We start from the raw sequence: 16,980 nt of genomic DNA on the forward strand, positions 1-16,980 counted from the left end.
GGAATTTTAGATTTTATAAATAGGTATATACTTTGAAAATATTTTTTATGATTAGTACAATTATAAATTATATTATTAAAAATTAATTTTCATAGATTGTATGTAGTCATGAAACTTAGTTTTCTAATATGCAATATCAGCATTTTAATTTTGAAATTATAAGGTGCTATTGTGAGATACATCATTATAATTTTGTTATTTTATGTTAATTGATAAATACATATGTTTATTACAAAGAATCAAGTTAATATTGTAATCATTAATACCTATATTATTTAATAGCAAAATTGTTAGAAGTGAAATTATCTTTTATAAATGGGAAAAGGAAACTATATCACGATGGTAAATTATATACATTTTTTTAAAAATATATATCATTTTCTTTATTTTCCTTTTGCAGTAACCTTGAGTTAGTATTATGTTGCAAGTATTGAATGTATGTAAACATTCTTTTTTACATATTTATAATATAATATCCATGTTGTAAATGATGTTCCGAGTTTTTTCTCTATGAAAAGATTTGTATACTTTATATTTATATACTTTATAATCAATAACTGATGTTTTCAATTGAAACTAATTTTATGTTACAATAGATTACAAGGATATCTTATACTATTTTGCAATATGTACAAATCAAATCAAAGATGATGGTAAAAACCATTCAAAGAGTGTCTGAGTCGCAAAATATACACTTTGATATATCGTTGCATAACAATACATACAGTTGTGATTTTTACTTCAATGTTTTGTATCTCTGTACAATATTATGCCCTTGAAACATAATTATTATGTAGTCATATATTGCAAATCTGTTCAATACTTTTCATGAGTAATATATATTACATAATATTCATAAGATAAAAGTTTCATCTTTATATTATAAACACCTGCTGATAATATGCTGGAAGCAGTTCAGGCAGCATATTCAGAGTAGAGTACATTTCTGACATAATTGTAATTACATGCTGCTTCGTGCATTTCTATTTCAATATTAAAAACAAAACTATATATTACTTAAATTAATAAAACAGGCGAAATAGCCTTCTTAAATATTTCTAATATATATTGTTTTTTTAATTTGTTAATTTCGAGTTTACTGCAAAATGGATATGCGTATTTTAATAATTTTTTTTTGCAAAATTCACACATATAACACTCCGCACATAGCGAAAATAAAAAAACACCTTCCACAAAAATCGAGACATGGCACATGAATAAAATTACAAATTTACATAATATGCATTGCATCGTTTAGAACACTTACACTAACGGGATATGTTCAGTTAAAAATTGCACTTTATCCCGTTGACTAGCCAGAATATTAGATAGCATTAATTGTTGCCAGATATTGATTGAAAAAATGACTAAAAGATAAAGAAATGTTTTATAAAATGAAAATAATTTTACTTATATAAATTATATTGGTAGTGTAAAATTAATCAGCATCAACAATATATAACATAGTAGCAAAAATCTATACAATTGCCAATGACCTCATTTTCTTTGTTTCAGTTTGATTTAATAATTTCATTTTCTTGATAAATGAAAACTTAAGTGACAAAGAAATTCCTGTAAAAGTTCCAAATTCAGGTCTTTGGTAGCATTTAATCTAAACATGTATCTTAATTTTCACAATTAATTGACGATATAGAGTGCCGAGAAGATTTACTCATGCCTAATACCACATATAGATAAGAAAGTACTAAAATTATGAAGATGAGTTGCTGGTATAATAGTGCTAACCAAATTTCGCGTTGAAAATTGTGACAAAACATTATGAACAAAATTTGGACCAGGTGAGGAACCAACTTTGTAAAAAATTCGCAAATTACATGTAGGATTAATAGTTTGTGTCCCTTTTGTTAATTTACATAAAAGATATTCGAATGCTTCTGTTAATTCTGCTGTAGTCAATTCCGTAGAAAGCAAGTTTGTCTCTGCTGCTAAATTGCCAGTAGAATTGGATGAACCTTTCCATAAATTAAAAGTAATGTAAAAACTTTTATTATAATATGAATAAAATATTTTATCATTATGATATATGATTATAATCTTTCACAATACCTGTTGATAAGTAGCACACAATTGCAGAAACATTATTTTCATAATTCCATCTTCGCCTTATAGCAACTTTAAAATTACCAACACATTTTCCTGTTTCTTCGTCTATAATTTAAGTAAAAATATAATTTAAACATTTATCTTCTTGTTACAAACTTTTGTTTTACTTACACTCAAATCTATTATTATCCCTATGTGCCCACACACACCATTCAACTTGAGCATCTCGTGGGAGATGTGGAACAACAATATAATCTACAATTGCATTATTAGTTCGTTTTTCCCATTCTTTACGCGCATCTGGTATATAACTCGGATGAGTTAAAAAACAAATTCCCTGTACAATATCTCTAAGCTGCGTATTTGCATCCATAGCTTTAACAATGCGATCTATATGCCTTAATGTCAGACGACACTGCCTTTTTATATTCAAGTCAAGAAGAGTCATACTACCAGGCACCAAAGGTATTTGTCCAGCAACTGATATGATATCACCCACCTGATGACCATTTTCGTGAAAAAAGCTTATTTTAATACATTAACCATGTTTTACTTTTATAAGAAATATACTTACGCGAACAGCTTGAGAATAAGGACCAATATTAGCAGGAGCCCAATGGCTAATACTTTGAACATGCATTGTATGCCGTTTATGTATCTTTTTATCACTACAGTCTTGTATCTCTTTATAAGCTATAGCATCAAGTATAACATGTATATTTAATGGACATTCTATGCATACACGAACTGGTGGATTTGTTTTGTTCAACCAAGATGTGTATACTTCATTTATAGAGGCATAATTTGTCATATCCTTTATATATAATGTTACAGCAACAATATCAGATATTTGAAGATTTTCTTTTTTGACTAGACCTAAGTATTTAGCATATTTAAAATGTTCAAAAAAATTATGAAATATTACGTAAAACTAAAGATAGCAAAAGAAAATATTCAAAAAATCGTAAATTTTACCTACTGCTTAATTTTTCCAGAGCTTCTTTCATTGCAGATGTTGCGTCTGACTGTTTTCCTGCTATACCACCAAACCAAAACCAACCTGTTTGATTTTTGTTAATAACTGGTATGTCTGGATAATCCTCTTCTTCATATAAGACTTGTACTGGACTTGGGGGATTAAAATGGCCTACAATGTGTGTGTATATACATATTATAATTATATCATATGTAATAAAAAGAATTATTGAATCAGCTATACATTATAAATAATTCTACCAGAATTAGAAGCCTTCATATTATGTTCGTCACATGCTTGTTCGTCAGTTTCGTCTTCAGATAAATTACACCCATCTTGCAATTCTGGTCCAACAACTTCAGAAATGTAATCATATGGAGTTTTAACCGAAACAGTTTTAAGGCGCTCTCGTAGTGATAACATGTCTAAACCATTCTGTAAATTTCCTCATTTATTTAAATCACCAAACTATTTCAGTCTTAATATACAAATATTTAAAGTATTCTTTAACTTACATTTTTATCTCGTAGATGTATTTTCTTAAAATTAAGATATCCAACAGGTGCTATATCATCATTTGAATGTACTACACTTTCATATTTATCTCTATTATGAAGAAAGTTTTATTTACATGATAGATTGTTAAAATCTATATAATATAATTAAAAACTATATATAGAAATACATTTAATTTTATAACCTCCATTATCTTTATCAACTTTTTACACATTTATTGAAAGATTTTTTGTCTGATAATTCCGATTACTACAAATTTAAAACATTTAGGATGTTTTATGTTTATATTCAATGATTAAGATCATTAACTTTTGTACTCATAAAAAAATTGAATTCCATTAGAAAAAAATATATTTTTAGCATAAATATTTTGTAAACAGATACAACAAAGATAATTGAGATTATAATATATAGATTATATATATTATAGTATGTATTCATATAATACTTACATTATGATACTTTTGCTAAATAATGGACAGTCCAATGTAAAAGTTTCATATTCTCCTCCTTCCCCACATACATTCACACCATACTTTTCTTTCTGCAATTATAAATTAATTAAAAAAACAATTCTAATTTAATTCTTAATTTATATATTTAAAAACTACTTAATTTCTAATATATATACACAATTATAATAAGTATTACATGTAAAATGTTGAACTAAATCCAACTTAATCTACTTAAACTACTTAATCTACTTAAAATTAATAAGTAAATTAATTAGAAATTGTTAGCATTAATTAATTACTGAGATACTAAACTCACTATTTTGGCAAAGTGAGATTGCAATTCCAAGATAGATTTACCCAAATGTCTTGGCTCCAGACCTAAAGCTGCCACTTTGATTATAACTGCATTTATTGAATTTTCTATCATCTCTTTTAACAAATCCTCTTGTTCTCGTCGCCATAAGTATGATAGAGAAATAAGTCCTAGACGGCTACACCTAATAATTTATTTTCATTATCATTATCAGTTTTTTATATAACATTATAAATTATAATGAAAGTTATTTGGAATTTAACAGTATTGGTATTCAATAATTACACATTTTCCACACGAATTCGCTGATAATCACTAAGAACAGCTCCGCTGGACACACCTTCTATATTTTCTTGTTTCTGCAAAAACAATATATAATATATTCATGTACAAAGATATAATCAATACATTTAGAAATAAAAATATTATCTTAAAAGATTTACTTACTTTTACTTTATTTAAAAGCCGAAAGAGATCTTCAACTTCATCATCTTCAGTTGGATAATAAAACTTTTCTTGCATTTTTGATCTACCAAACGTTGGTTCACGATATATTGGTAAACCCATAGCTTCAGCAATATAATCAACACCTTGATGTCCTACTGTTTGAAACATAAAAGAATCTAATTCATCTGAAAACAAATTGCATATTTTTATTAATGTATAAAATATTTTAATAATGGTTTTAAAATAATTATCACAAATATTATATTACTTAATAAAATTAAATATTATATAATATTATATTATTTTTTTCTTCATTGATATCTTTTATTTTTTTCATTATTTTCTGTAATATTAACATATGTATTACCTTTTCCAACAGGGTATAAATTAGCTATAGCTACAACATCATGACCAGCAGCAATACATTGCATCATATTAAAACAAGAGTCTTTACCGCCACTTAATAATGCTACTACCTTCATATTTTATATATATGCTATATAAGTCTTTGAAAGATTTTTAAAATCGCTTATCAAATTAAATATCAATTTATTTTACTCGATCATCTGTAATAAAAAATTGAATATGTTGATCAAAAAATTCAAATCTAAATAAATTTTACTTTTATTTTATAAAGCAAAAATTTAATATTTTAAATTTGTCATAAGTATATAATATTTCTTTAATGCATAAATAGTTTTTAGTCCTAAATGTATCTATAAGAACATCATTATATTTAAATTAAATTTATATTTCGAATACATATTAATACATTTACCATAATAATATATTAATATATAACAAATAGGAAACTATTTCCCGTATGTAAAATAGTTTTGATTATATAAAATAAGAAAATATGCACATAATATTCAATTTAATGTTATTAATATATGCAACAACTGTTATGATAAAAAAATGTCACTTTCTTTTTTGTAAAAATTCATTGCAAAATATTGAAAAATTTATAAACTGTTTCGTAATACAAGATATTATGATGGTATGTGAAAACCAAATAGCTCATAATTCTGATAACGTATCATAGTAAATCTGTGATAAACATTAATAACAGTACTTATTGAGACATTTTTGGTTAATGCCGATCTCAAGTACGTAGTGAATATTATAGAGTGTCGCTGTATGACAAATGACTATAAGAATAAATACATTAATTTGAATCTTATTCACGCTAAAATAAATACATAATTCTTAATAAATGTAATATTTACGTTAAAATTGACGACGAAAGACCCTTACACGGCAAAGTCTATTTAAGACTGCGATGACTGAATAGTGGCGCCACTAAGCGATAGAACTTAAATCACGTTAATTGAGGTTATATGAAATTTTATAATAATAATACGTATATATATTTATTATGTTTAATGTAATAAAATTAAGTAAGATACGAGTTACATTTAAATACATAATGTATAGTTTTTAATAAAACTTGCATAATTACGTCAAAGAAACAAACATTACAACCCAGAAATTCATAAGTGTAATTCGTACAACCGTAGCTAGTGACATCATCAATATACCAGCAGACACGAGAATCGAAGTAATATACTTCTTACTTTACTTCTATCTATTTTGATGTAGCCTATCATGAATTATATTTATTAAAAAAATTTTATTTATTAATAAATTTATTTTAAATATATATGTAAGGAATAGTTTATAAACAAAAATTAAAAAGAAGATAGAAAGAAATAGATTTATTTTATACAAAAACTATATACCAAAATCAAATTACTAAATCTTTTATATGGACTATATATGTATACATACATATATATTAGCAGATATATTTATATATATATGAATAAAATTAAAATTTTATAATATATATATACATATACACAAATGAAAATATAAAAAAGATATAAACCATATTGTAATAAATGTTACAGTTAATATACTCACACCACACATGCGCGCGTGCACATACACACATATCATTTATAATGCACAAAACACATATAATGTTAAAAAAATATTTATATTAATTAATTTTCAAAATTTTATATATGAATACTATATACATAAATATTGTTATTAGTATTATATATTTATGTATGTAATGTATTCAGATGTGACACTTCTCCATAATTAATTTCATTTTTTACCTATAAAATTCATTTGTTTTATATAGTTTTTATAACAACATTATATTATTTAAAACAAATATTATATTAATATGTTTTAAACTGAAATAATAATATTCTATAAATTTAAAAATTTGTTCATCGAATGGATTGCCATCTTTACTGCATAATTCGTGAACCAATCAAATCATTTGGCAATAACGGCCATTTTACTTTCGCTACGGTAGCACGGAGCACATCACAAACTTTACTGAGCACCGTGTATCTGCAAGCTGTGGTTTGCATTTCAAGTTTCAACGGAATTAAGTTTTAATAAATCAATTATAGTTGAATTATTTGCTATAACTTTGAACATTCTTTAAGTGAAAATGGTTTTAGCAGAACGCAACTCAGAAAATGTTAGAAATGGTCGAAGATCAAGAGGTCCCAGCCCTAATGGACAGACGGAATCTTCAAGTGAAGAAGACGGAGGTATTCATTTTACATATTACAAAATATACATTGAAACCACTGATGTTGGATGTTTATAAATGTGATATATTAAAAACATATAATTTAAAAATATGATGTCCACATCGAAAATTATATCTGCTCATTTATTGATCCAATACGAAAATCGTAAAGGATCTTTAAACAGCGCGCTTCATTTAATTCGTCTTAAATAGTTTTAATAGTATTAAAAGAGTACATAAATGATTTATATTCAAAAATATTTTTATACTTCTTATAAAAGATTTTTATGTGTAATATAATATAAATATCTTAACACCTCGATTTAGTTAGAAGTTTTATTAGTATTTATTTGCATTCTTATATACATATATTATTGAGCAATTTTTATTAATAACATAATTTATATATATATATATATATATATATATATATATATATATATATATATATATATATATATATTGTTATCATATCTTCAAAAATTAAGAATAAATATATTTTAAAGTTCCAGCTGAAAAAATACGTGTTGGCAGAGACTTCCAAGTTATAGTACCAGAATTTGTTCCTATCAACGGTAAACTTAGAACTGAAAAATTTATTATATATAATTTAATATTTTAATGAAATGTCATTAATTAGAATTAATGTTGACTGGATGTTTGAAATTTGTTATTACATATAATATTTCTTTGTATAGTGAAAAGAAATCTTATATTGAAAATCTATTTTAGAACGCAGACTAGATCAATGCCCTGATAGAGCCTTGCTGGTTTGGTCTCCTACGACTGATATACCAGATCAAAAATGTAAGTGTTATTGTTTGTTTTAAGAGAGTATAATCTTTATTTAATATAACTTTATAATGTATTGTTTTTAGTGGATGAATATATAATATTAGCAAAAGAAAAATATGGGTATAATGGTGAGCAGGCTTTGGGAATGTTATTTTGGCATAAACATAATTTAGAACGTGCAGTATTAGATTTAGCAAATTTTACACCATTTCCTGATGAGTGGACTGTTGAAGATAAGGTGTTATTCGAACAAGCATTTCAGTTTCATGGGAAGAGTTTTCACCGTATTCGACAAATGGTAAGTTATGTGATATAATTTACGATGAAATGTTAAAATAATTTATTTGACACTGAAAAAATAAAATTTTTATTTATTTTATAAAAAATTAAGTCTAATAAAAATTAAATTAATTAAATTATATAAAATTAAAATGTATTCAATAATTTCCAGTTGCCTGATAAGTCAATTGCCAGTCTTGTAAAATATTACTATAGTTGGAAAAAGACAAGAACTAGGACATCATTGATGGATAGACAGGCAAGAAAATTAACAAGTGGTGGAAAAGAAGGAGAAAATGGCAGCGAGAATGGAAGTGAGTTAGGCTCAAATACAGACAGCGAATCTGAAGAAAAAGTAAGATATATCTTTTTTTTAATGAATGAATGCATGAATCATAGAGAAACAACTTAAAGTTTTGTATAATAGTTAAGTTGTATTCATTTTCAATTAAAAAGTAATTGTAATTTCTATGTGATGTAGCAATTGAAATTTTGCTAATTTATAATAGATTTTTTGAATGTGAGATATTTATGACACATTAATTATATTAATGAAAATTTATGAAACAGAAAATATTTACCACTTAATAAAACTATGTTTATTGATAAAATTAATTGCTGATTATACTTAGTCAAAAGTCTGTATTATATTTTGTAAAACGTAAGCGATTGTTGCAAGTAAATTTACACATTCAAAAATATCAGCTTAATGATTAGTATATATAAGTAATATATTTGCACCATTATGCATGCAACACACTGCTACAAACATGCAATTTAAAGAATTTTTAGTTTTTGTTTTTGATATATTACGTAATGCAGGCAATTGAAGTAGCACATTTTCTGTATTATGAATATTGTTTGCTGTTAGCTGAAATGTGCAATGCTAAAAATAGATACTCTAAAAATGTATCCACACGTTACTTGTTCTACGTGGACAAAACAAAAAAAAAAGAACTAATTTGTGTCCTGGAAGGATCATAAAAATAAATATTTTAATTCTATATTGAAGTGAATTAGATGTGATCATATAGGATATTTACAATTAAAGAAAATATAAATATTTAAAAAGTTTAACTGTACTTGTTTCGATCAAGTGTCACTGTACGATAATATAACTATACTTATATGCATTACAAAAAGCTTATCCATTATTTGACGTATAAACGTTAAGTTATGGTTTAAAATAACGTTCAGTCGTTTATGAACGTAAATGTGGAACGTTCCAGAAATGGACGATCCACCGCGGAATACGTCGTGGAAAGAACCAAGCTGTGCCAGGAAGCCAAAGCACTGACGCTAAGGCCCCATCCGACTCGGAAAACGCCCCTCAGGTTCAGGTACTCAGCCTAAACCTTACCCTGCTTTCATAGCATAAGCAGCTTATTATCTTTGCTATGTTATGTCTCATATTGTAGTACATATTATATCGTATTGCACACAAAGAATTTAACGAGACATGATCAAAATTAAATATCAAAATGTTGTATTGCATCTATCCCTTTAGAATTGATAGGCTGAAACCTTACTGAGGATGTAAATACAAAAATTTCAAAAGTTCAACAATATCTATGAATATGTATTTTGAGCATAATTTATAATCAAAATCATTTAATCAAAATTATCAGAAGATATATTTGTCATAGTATTTATGTTTTGTGTCTCCATTCCATGGACACAAAAAATATACATTATGAATTATAAGTGTACAATTACACACAATGATTTGTGACTGTTAACAACAACAAAATTTGATTTAGAGTTTAGAAGAATATCTTTTTTAAATACTAGAAATTGTGCCAAAACTATAATAGCTTCATTTATATACATTTATTCTTATTTAACTCTCAGTCACAAGCTAATGTATGTACTCAAGAATAGATAAAGGGAAGGGTGATAGGAGATGATAAAAATTTGTTTTTTAAAAGGGCATTATATGTTGTAGGGCTCGTGTAGCAACTGTGGCGTCGCTTGCAATAGTGTACGTGCGACTCCGAAGGGACACGCGTGTCATAGCTGCTATCTGCACTGGAGGTCAGTGAATGCAAGTAAAAATAAATATATCACTGCATAATAGCAAGCAATAATTGATGCAGTCATATGGCACTTTACGATATATAACTTTTATATAGAAAAATCTTATAAAGGAATATATACGAAATAGATTATCGTGATTATATATATATTATATTTATTTATATTGTGTGCAGATTAGAATAAATTTGTCATTAATATACTTATTACGTTTTACACATATACTGTTAAAATATATTCCCTTCAATATTATTATCTTCATGATGTAGGCGTACTGGTGTAGCAAGACCTCTAAGTTCTATGCCAGGTCGTACAAACAAAAGAAAACCACCTCGCGGATTGGTTGTAAATCATGATGACTTGGCAGCATTGGCTGGTCAACCAAATCAAGCTAACAACAGCTTACAAGCTATCGACACAGAGATTGTTAGCCTAAAACGTCAAGTATGTCCCCTTATAAAAATAATATAATTACAATACATCGTGTGGATACATTTTTTCTATATGTATTTTTGTTGTTGAAAAATCGATATTTAAAATTGGTCTTATCAAACTAATGCCTTGAAATTTGTTTTTCTATTTTTTTTAATAACAGATACAGTCAAACAAGCAACAAGTAAGTGCTTTAAAACGTAAAACAACTGATGGAATAGATGATTTACGACCACCAGAAGTATCCAGTCGTATAAATGCACGATGGACGAATGATGAACTACTGTTAGCTGTTCAAGGAGTTAGAAAATACGGCAAAGATTTCTCAGCAATTGCTGATGTAATTGGTACTAAAACAGAAGCACATTTACGGTCATTCTTTGTAAATTATCGACGAAGGTACAATTTAGATGCCGTTCTAAAAGAATATGAAGCTGAGAATGGTCCGATACTAATTGATGATGATAAAGAAGAAAAGGTAATATATTTTTCTTATATTATTGTTATTGGTTATATATAGTTATTGGTTGATTTATATACGTGGTTAAAACTTTATATTTGTTACAGATGGATGTCGACCAACCAAATGAAGTGGCAGAGTCATCACAAAAAGCGAAAACATCAAGCGGTTTAGGACAAACTGCAAAATAACGAATGATTCTACTAAATACCAAATGTGACAAAGCTAATTTCAGAATTTCTGAAAGTCGACGTTAATACATAGAAAAGATACTTGTTTGGATTAATTTTTTGATTTTACATGTACTTTTTGTTAATAATTATAGGTGCATATATAAAAGAATATACATATGCACATTTGTACACATGCAAATATTAAAAATATATTTGCAGGTCAGTTACTAAATCAAAGGTATTTTAAATGTTATGACTTTGCAAACTTTATTAATTCGTAAACATTTCATAAATGAATGAATTCATTTTTTCAATCTGTAAAAGTTTTTATTGGTATAGATTACCATAAAATGAATTATACTTCAGATTAACATAATAAATATAAAAAGTTATGATCTCTGCCAATATGATATAAAATTAATTTTAATAAGTACACATATGTTATGCAATGAAAAAAATTATATAAATTACAATTATCATAAAATGTATTTCTATATGTGTGTTTGATTTTGCTATAGATACGAGGGTATTATTAAAATTATATAAATCACTTTTTTTTACATTAGAAGTAATTTTTAATTTATACCGAATAAAACAGAAGAATGATATAAATTAGTAACAAAATTAACAACAAAGATATTAATGACAATATTTCATTTTTAATTGAGAAATTATGTAAATAATTTTTTTTGTGAAATGATTGTTATTTAATACTGAAATTATATCAAAAGGTATTTTTTTATTATGACAGAATAATTGAAAAATAGAATTATCATTTTTAAATTATTTAAAGTGATTATGAAGATTCATTTATTATGTACTTCTTAAGACAATTTAAAAGGTCTTGTAAAAAATATGCGCATTGCATTATAATGGCAGATTTATTATTAATTTTATAAAATCGCAATATACTTATTATATATAATAGAAATATAAAATTCTAATGATTTATATTTCTGATTTCGTTAACAGAATTAATCGTAATTATAATTTAGCAATAATTTTATATATTGTAATCACATTTACTTATTTGTAATAATATCTGTAATTATATTATTTAACAACCTATTCAACAAGTATCAATATTTTTAATATTAATGCACTTTGTAATAATAATACATAAAAAGTATGCATATTTGCAAAATACATTTGCAAAAGAAATCATTCTTAAATAACTAATTAAATATGCTTTGTTAGTAGTATTGAATGTTATTAATTACAGACAAGCCTCATCAAGGAATATAATTGAACATATCAATGAGAGAGACGTGTCAAGTGTACAGTGAATATATGCTTTTATTTGAATAAATTATCAAACAATGACTGTAATCTTTAAATGCTATATATAAAGACTAAACATTATCTATAACAGCATTTTAGTAATTTGAATATCTTTTGACGCTCTAATTGTAGTCAGTTAAAGTAATACAAATCTTATTTGTAAACAATTTTAATACATGCAAAGGTATTTTCAAAATATTACTTTGTAATCATATATAAACTCATATATAAAAGAGATCTATAAAATACATATTTAAAACAAATTCCATTAATTAATCATTAATCATTTATTATAAGAAATAATTTATTATAAGAAATAATTCTGAAAACTTGACAATGTAATACATTTTGAAAAATAGTAGTGTATTTGCATGTACTTAGATTTCTATAATAAGGTTCTGTGCTATTAAATGTATAATAGTTTGCTATATTTTTGAGTATGCATCTGTGTGCTATTCATTTCAATCTTTTTCATTTTATTTTATAGTGTATATTACAGAGTTCAACAGCATAAATATGATATGCTTTGATAAGAATTTTGTAGAAATATTTATATAGATATATTGCAATAATAGAAATGTTCCTTATAAGTAAATTTTTTAGATTACGCATGAATGTGCAGATCTTTAAAATCATTTATACATTATATATATATTAACAGGAGAAGTTAAATTTAAAAAAAAGAAATAAATGCATTTTATGTATTTCTTATTATTAAATATTTTTTAAATAACATCTTATGTGATTAATGTAGTATAGTGTATATATAAATATAAATTTATAGTATTATAAGCTTATAAATGTATATACGTTTATATATCTGTAAGTGTTGTACAGATATATATTTATTCAACATTATTAAATATAAACTATGTATTTTATTCGACTAAAAAGATTCACTTTACATATTGGCTTAGAACAAAAAATATTTTTGTTATTTCTATTTATTACAAGTTCTATTATATTTCGTCTATAATTAGTGTCAGTACTATAAATCTGTCAATTATTACAATTTCAATTTATAATAGTTTTTTTGATTATTTAATAGTTATATTTTTAGTCGTTTTAAAAATTAATTATATGATGGAAACAAATTATTGATTTAATTGATTAATTTTTACGTTGTAATTAATAATTTAAATAATCAATAATAAACAATATCCAACTAGATTGTTTATTGATTATTAAAGATTATGAAGTAAGTGACGAAGATGAACTATTGAAATGATCAAGGTACATATATGTATATATATATATTACACGTTTCATGTCTGTAAGTATAGAGACCAAAAATTTCTGAAACTCGTATTTTTATAGATCAATAAAAATGGCATTTACTTTATGGTCACTTTACGAAGCTACTCTGTTATGTTTAAATGCTATTTGTGTGCTAAACGAAGAAAGATTTCTTGTTAAAAGTAGGTAAACTTTGTCATATTTTATTTTATAGGTTAGATTATTTTAGTTATGATAATTTAGTGGCATTATAATCTAATGTAGTAAATGTAATAAAATAATTATTATTAATCATGTATATGTAAATATATTAATAGATTATATGTATTCTAACTTTTTTTATTATTATAATTAATTTTGGAGTACTTGTTATATCTTTATCTTTTTTATAGTTGGATGGGCCTCATGGCAAAACGTACAAGGATTTGGTGAACCACCTACAGTTAAATCACAGATGTTAAACCTTATTAGATCTGTAAGAACAGTTGCGAAAGGTGTGCTTTATTACTTTATATAGAATAATTGATAGTTATTTTAATAATTACTAATATATATATATTTATATACATATTGATAATATATATATATATATTTATATTTATTTATTTATTTTATTTTCAGTTCCATTAATAGCTCTTAATATTTTAACAATAATTGTGAAGATGGTTCTCGGTTGAAAAAAGAAATCATGTATACAGCTACTTCAATGTTATTGCTGAATTAAAAATTAGCCATCACAGCTGTTTATGTAATCAAATCATATATATATATATATGTATATATATATATATATATATATATATATATATATATATATATATATATATATGTTTACTTTCTATATTATTTTTTACATTAAAAATTAAATCATCATAATAGACAGAAATACATTTTATTGTAAACGTAAGAATAGGTGTAAACATATTTATAAAATTACCAAAATAAATTAATGCACAGGAAAGAAAAAAATAAATGATCACCGTGATGAAAGATACAAACAGAAACAAAATAAGCTATGATTTGAATTTTCAAGATTTCATCCATATGTTATATTAATTCAAGCTAAATATATAGCGAAATTTTACGATATATTTTACTTTCGAATGAACAAATGTCTATTTATACTCCATATAATTAGATACTTCTGTGTCTTCGTTAAAAGATATATTGTAAGCTATGATAAATTAGATCAGTGAGATATCTCGGTGTACCGTGGGAAAATTTTTGAAGCTGAATGATAGCCGAATTCGTAAGATCTCCTTTCACTTTTTTAAGTATGCCAATTATTGTTTATATGTTAAGCAAATCATGTCAATATTTCGTAAATTGTTCGCGTTGTATTTTTGGCTTAAATGTTGTTATTTTTGTAGACTTTATATAAATTCTTTATGTTAGATACATCGAAATGGTCATTACATTTACATTATGTTCCTTTAGATAAAACGAACATATTACTTTTTACCGTCTTATACATTGCTATTAAAAATATGGTTAAGAAATCGTCGTCTTTAAATATCTTAGTTTTTTTATAAAATTAAATTAAAATAATGTATTAAATTTTAATGTATAAGATGTAGAATCATCTATCTTATAAATTTGAAATTTTTAGCATATAATTTTTTTGTAATTTATGAAGATGAAATTTTTCAACATAAATTTTTTTTTAAATTATACGAAATATAAATGTTATCATCGAATAAATGAATATACAAAATTTTATACTTTGTTAATTAATGCAATAGAACATTCTTTCTTGATCAGTCTAAAAAATAATTTGCTACTAATGAATCTAACGGAAATGTATAAACAAAGCTGTGGTGAATGCATTCGTTTCATAAACCAATGTTTTTCTAACTATGAACTAATCTGGTTCTCTTATAGCATTTTTCCTTTGCGTGTCTCGCATGTGACTTTTTCTATAAGCCCTGTTATTGTTCATACATTTCTTGCAAACCTGGAGAATACAAGATAAATATATAAATATATAACGTACCAAAGAAAATGATATTCGATTCTTATTAAATATAAATCATTATAAAGAAGAAATAATGTTTGATAATTAACTTAATATAATAGATTAATAAAATAATAAGTATCAAATGACGTGGTCTAAATCGGTAAATCGTTAAATAGTCGATTAGTAATTACGATGAAAAGTATGATGCGTAATACACGAGTTTAGAGATTATCTAAAAGTCTTGCAAAATTCTGGCAGACTCTCACAATTATTCTTCGACTCGCTTCGTTTCTTCGAGCAAAAAGATTCACTACTTTCCCTGAAAAATGAACATTAATACATTTTTCTTTGTTTTTAAACAAGAAATATAATCTTTTCGAGATGTATTACGTGTTCCAAAATATAAAATAAACAAAATATCGATGACTTATATGAATATTGTAATTAGAATAAACAAAGTTTGATTGTGAAAGTTAAACTTGTGGAACTACAAGATTGATTTCTATTACATACATACGTCTCTCTTTGTTAGATCTGAAATTTAAAAAAGATCACTTGGTTAGCTGATTCGCTCGTGAAAAGACAGGAAGAGCTTTCACTCTTTAGTAAGAAGGTTAAAAATAGAGAGATGCGCGCTAGAAGTAAGGGAAATTCGGAAGAGATCGTTTTCTCCTTTTCGATGTCCTTTCGGCGAGTATTTAATTGACCTATAATAAACTTCCAATTAAAGTGTCTTACGTTAACGACACGTCGTTTTAATGGATGTACTGTACTCTGTGCTTGGAGAGCGTAAAAACCGATGACGTAATTTGATCTAAGGAATGATGAAACTATAGTCATTACACTAGCACCGAGGTGGTTCTAACTAGACTACCTCATCGAGGATACCTCTTCGAGGAGCCTTTTGCTCGTAGCAAAAGTTGTCGGTGAAGTGGGACGTTACAAATAAGGAAGAAAGCGGGTAACGCGGACGTCCTTCTTCCCAATATGTCTTCTTCTTCT

General features: G+C 25.4%; 3 protein-coding genes across 6 annotated transcripts; 2 read left to right on the plus strand and 1 right to left on the minus strand.

The window, feature by feature from the left end:
- Window positions 1–430: 430 nt before the first annotated feature.
- Window positions 431–6,128, minus strand: LOC118439790 (uncharacterized). 3 transcript variants are annotated; one of them, XM_035861897.2, is made up of 13 exons: window positions 6,001–6,128; window positions 5,139–5,337; window positions 4,772–4,926; window positions 4,610–4,683; window positions 4,328–4,508; window positions 4,009–4,100; window positions 3,556–3,646; window positions 3,301–3,475; window positions 3,044–3,211; window positions 2,639–2,940; window positions 2,236–2,563; window positions 2,068–2,169; window positions 431–1,973 (listed from the first exon to the last, which is right to left on the minus strand). In XM_035861897.2, exons 2-13 carry the CDS (start codon window positions 5,251–5,253, stop codon window positions 1,669–1,671), a joined length of 2,088 nt encoding a protein of 695 aa, XP_035717790.1. In that variant the 5' UTR covers window positions 5,254–5,337; window positions 6,001–6,128; the 3' UTR covers window positions 431–1,668. The 3 variants fall into 3 exon arrangements, with proteins under 3 accessions (XP_035717790.1, XP_085511045.1, XP_035717789.1); XM_085654919.1 differs by having other exon boundaries at window positions 2,639–2,757; window positions 4,772–4,956; XM_035861896.2 differs by having other exon boundaries at window positions 434–1,973; window positions 4,772–4,956.
- Window positions 6,129–7,103: 975 nt separating this feature from the next.
- Window positions 7,104–12,029, plus strand: CoRest (REST corepressor). Of its 2 annotated transcripts, XM_035861330.2 has the most exons (10): window positions 7,104–7,350; window positions 7,838–7,906; window positions 8,064–8,138; window positions 8,210–8,424; window positions 8,578–8,760; window positions 9,635–9,745; window positions 10,351–10,439; window positions 10,709–10,883; window positions 11,035–11,349; window positions 11,439–12,029. In XM_035861330.2, exons 1-10 carry the CDS (start codon window positions 7,248–7,250, stop codon window positions 11,520–11,522), a joined length of 1,419 nt encoding a protein of 472 aa, XP_035717223.1. In that variant the 5' UTR covers window positions 7,104–7,247; the 3' UTR covers window positions 11,523–12,029. The 2 variants fall into 2 exon arrangements, with proteins under 2 accessions (XP_035717223.1, XP_035717224.1); XM_035861331.2 differs by lacking the exon at window positions 9,635–9,745.
- A 2,058-nt stretch (window positions 12,030–14,087) lies between these two features.
- On the plus strand, window positions 14,088–15,640 carry LOC118439774 (immediate early response 3-interacting protein 1). The gene is made up of 3 exons (XM_035861859.2): window positions 14,088–14,203; window positions 14,414–14,515; window positions 14,643–15,640. The coding sequence occupies exons 1-3, from the start codon at window positions 14,113–14,115 to the stop codon at window positions 14,696–14,698; spliced, it is 249 nt and encodes an 82-aa protein (XP_035717752.1). The 5' UTR covers window positions 14,088–14,112; the 3' UTR covers window positions 14,699–15,640.
- Window positions 15,641–16,980: the final 1,340 nt, after the last annotated feature.

This window comes from Vespa mandarinia, chromosome 2 (genome assembly GCF_050613455.1).
Source record: "Vespa mandarinia isolate Hongniang chromosome 2, ASM5061345v1, whole genome shotgun sequence".
Taxonomy (NCBI): Eukaryota; Metazoa; Arthropoda; class Insecta; order Hymenoptera; family Vespidae; genus Vespa; species Vespa mandarinia.

Excerpts from the sequence above, each read along its gene's own strand:
- CoRest (XM_035861330.2), top strand. The coding sequence starts at position 7,248 with ATGGTTTTAGCAGAACGCAACTCAGAAAATGTTAGAAATGGTCGAAGA. Across the intron at positions 8,139-8,209 it reads TGATATACCAGATCAAAAAT|TGGATGAATATATAATATTA; the intron begins GTAAGTGTTATT and ends TATTGTTTTTAG. Across the intron at positions 11,350-11,438 it reads ATGATGATAAAGAAGAAAAG|ATGGATGTCGACCAACCAAA; the intron begins GTAATATATTTT and ends TATTTGTTACAG.
- LOC118439790 (XM_035861896.2), bottom strand. The coding sequence starts at position 5,253 with ATGAAGGTAGTAGCATTATTAAGTGGCGGTAAAGACTCTTGTTTTAAT. Across the intron at positions 3,476-3,555 it reads TACATCTACGAGATAAAAAT|AATGGTTTAGACATGTTATC; the intron begins GTAAGTTAAAGA and ends GGAAATTTACAG. Across the intron at positions 2,170-2,235 it reads GGATAATAATAGATTTGAGT|ACGAAGAAACAGGAAAATGT; the intron begins GTAAGTAAAACA and ends CTTAAATTATAG.
- LOC118439774 (XM_035861859.2), top strand. The coding sequence starts at position 14,113 with ATGGCATTTACTTTATGGTCACTTTACGAAGCTACTCTGTTATGTTTA. Across the intron at positions 14,204-14,413 it reads AGAAAGATTTCTTGTTAAAA|TTGGATGGGCCTCATGGCAA; the intron begins GTAGGTAAACTT and ends TCTTTTTTATAG. Across the intron at positions 14,516-14,642 it reads TGTAAGAACAGTTGCGAAAG|TTCCATTAATAGCTCTTAAT; the intron begins GTGTGCTTTATT and ends TTTTATTTTCAG.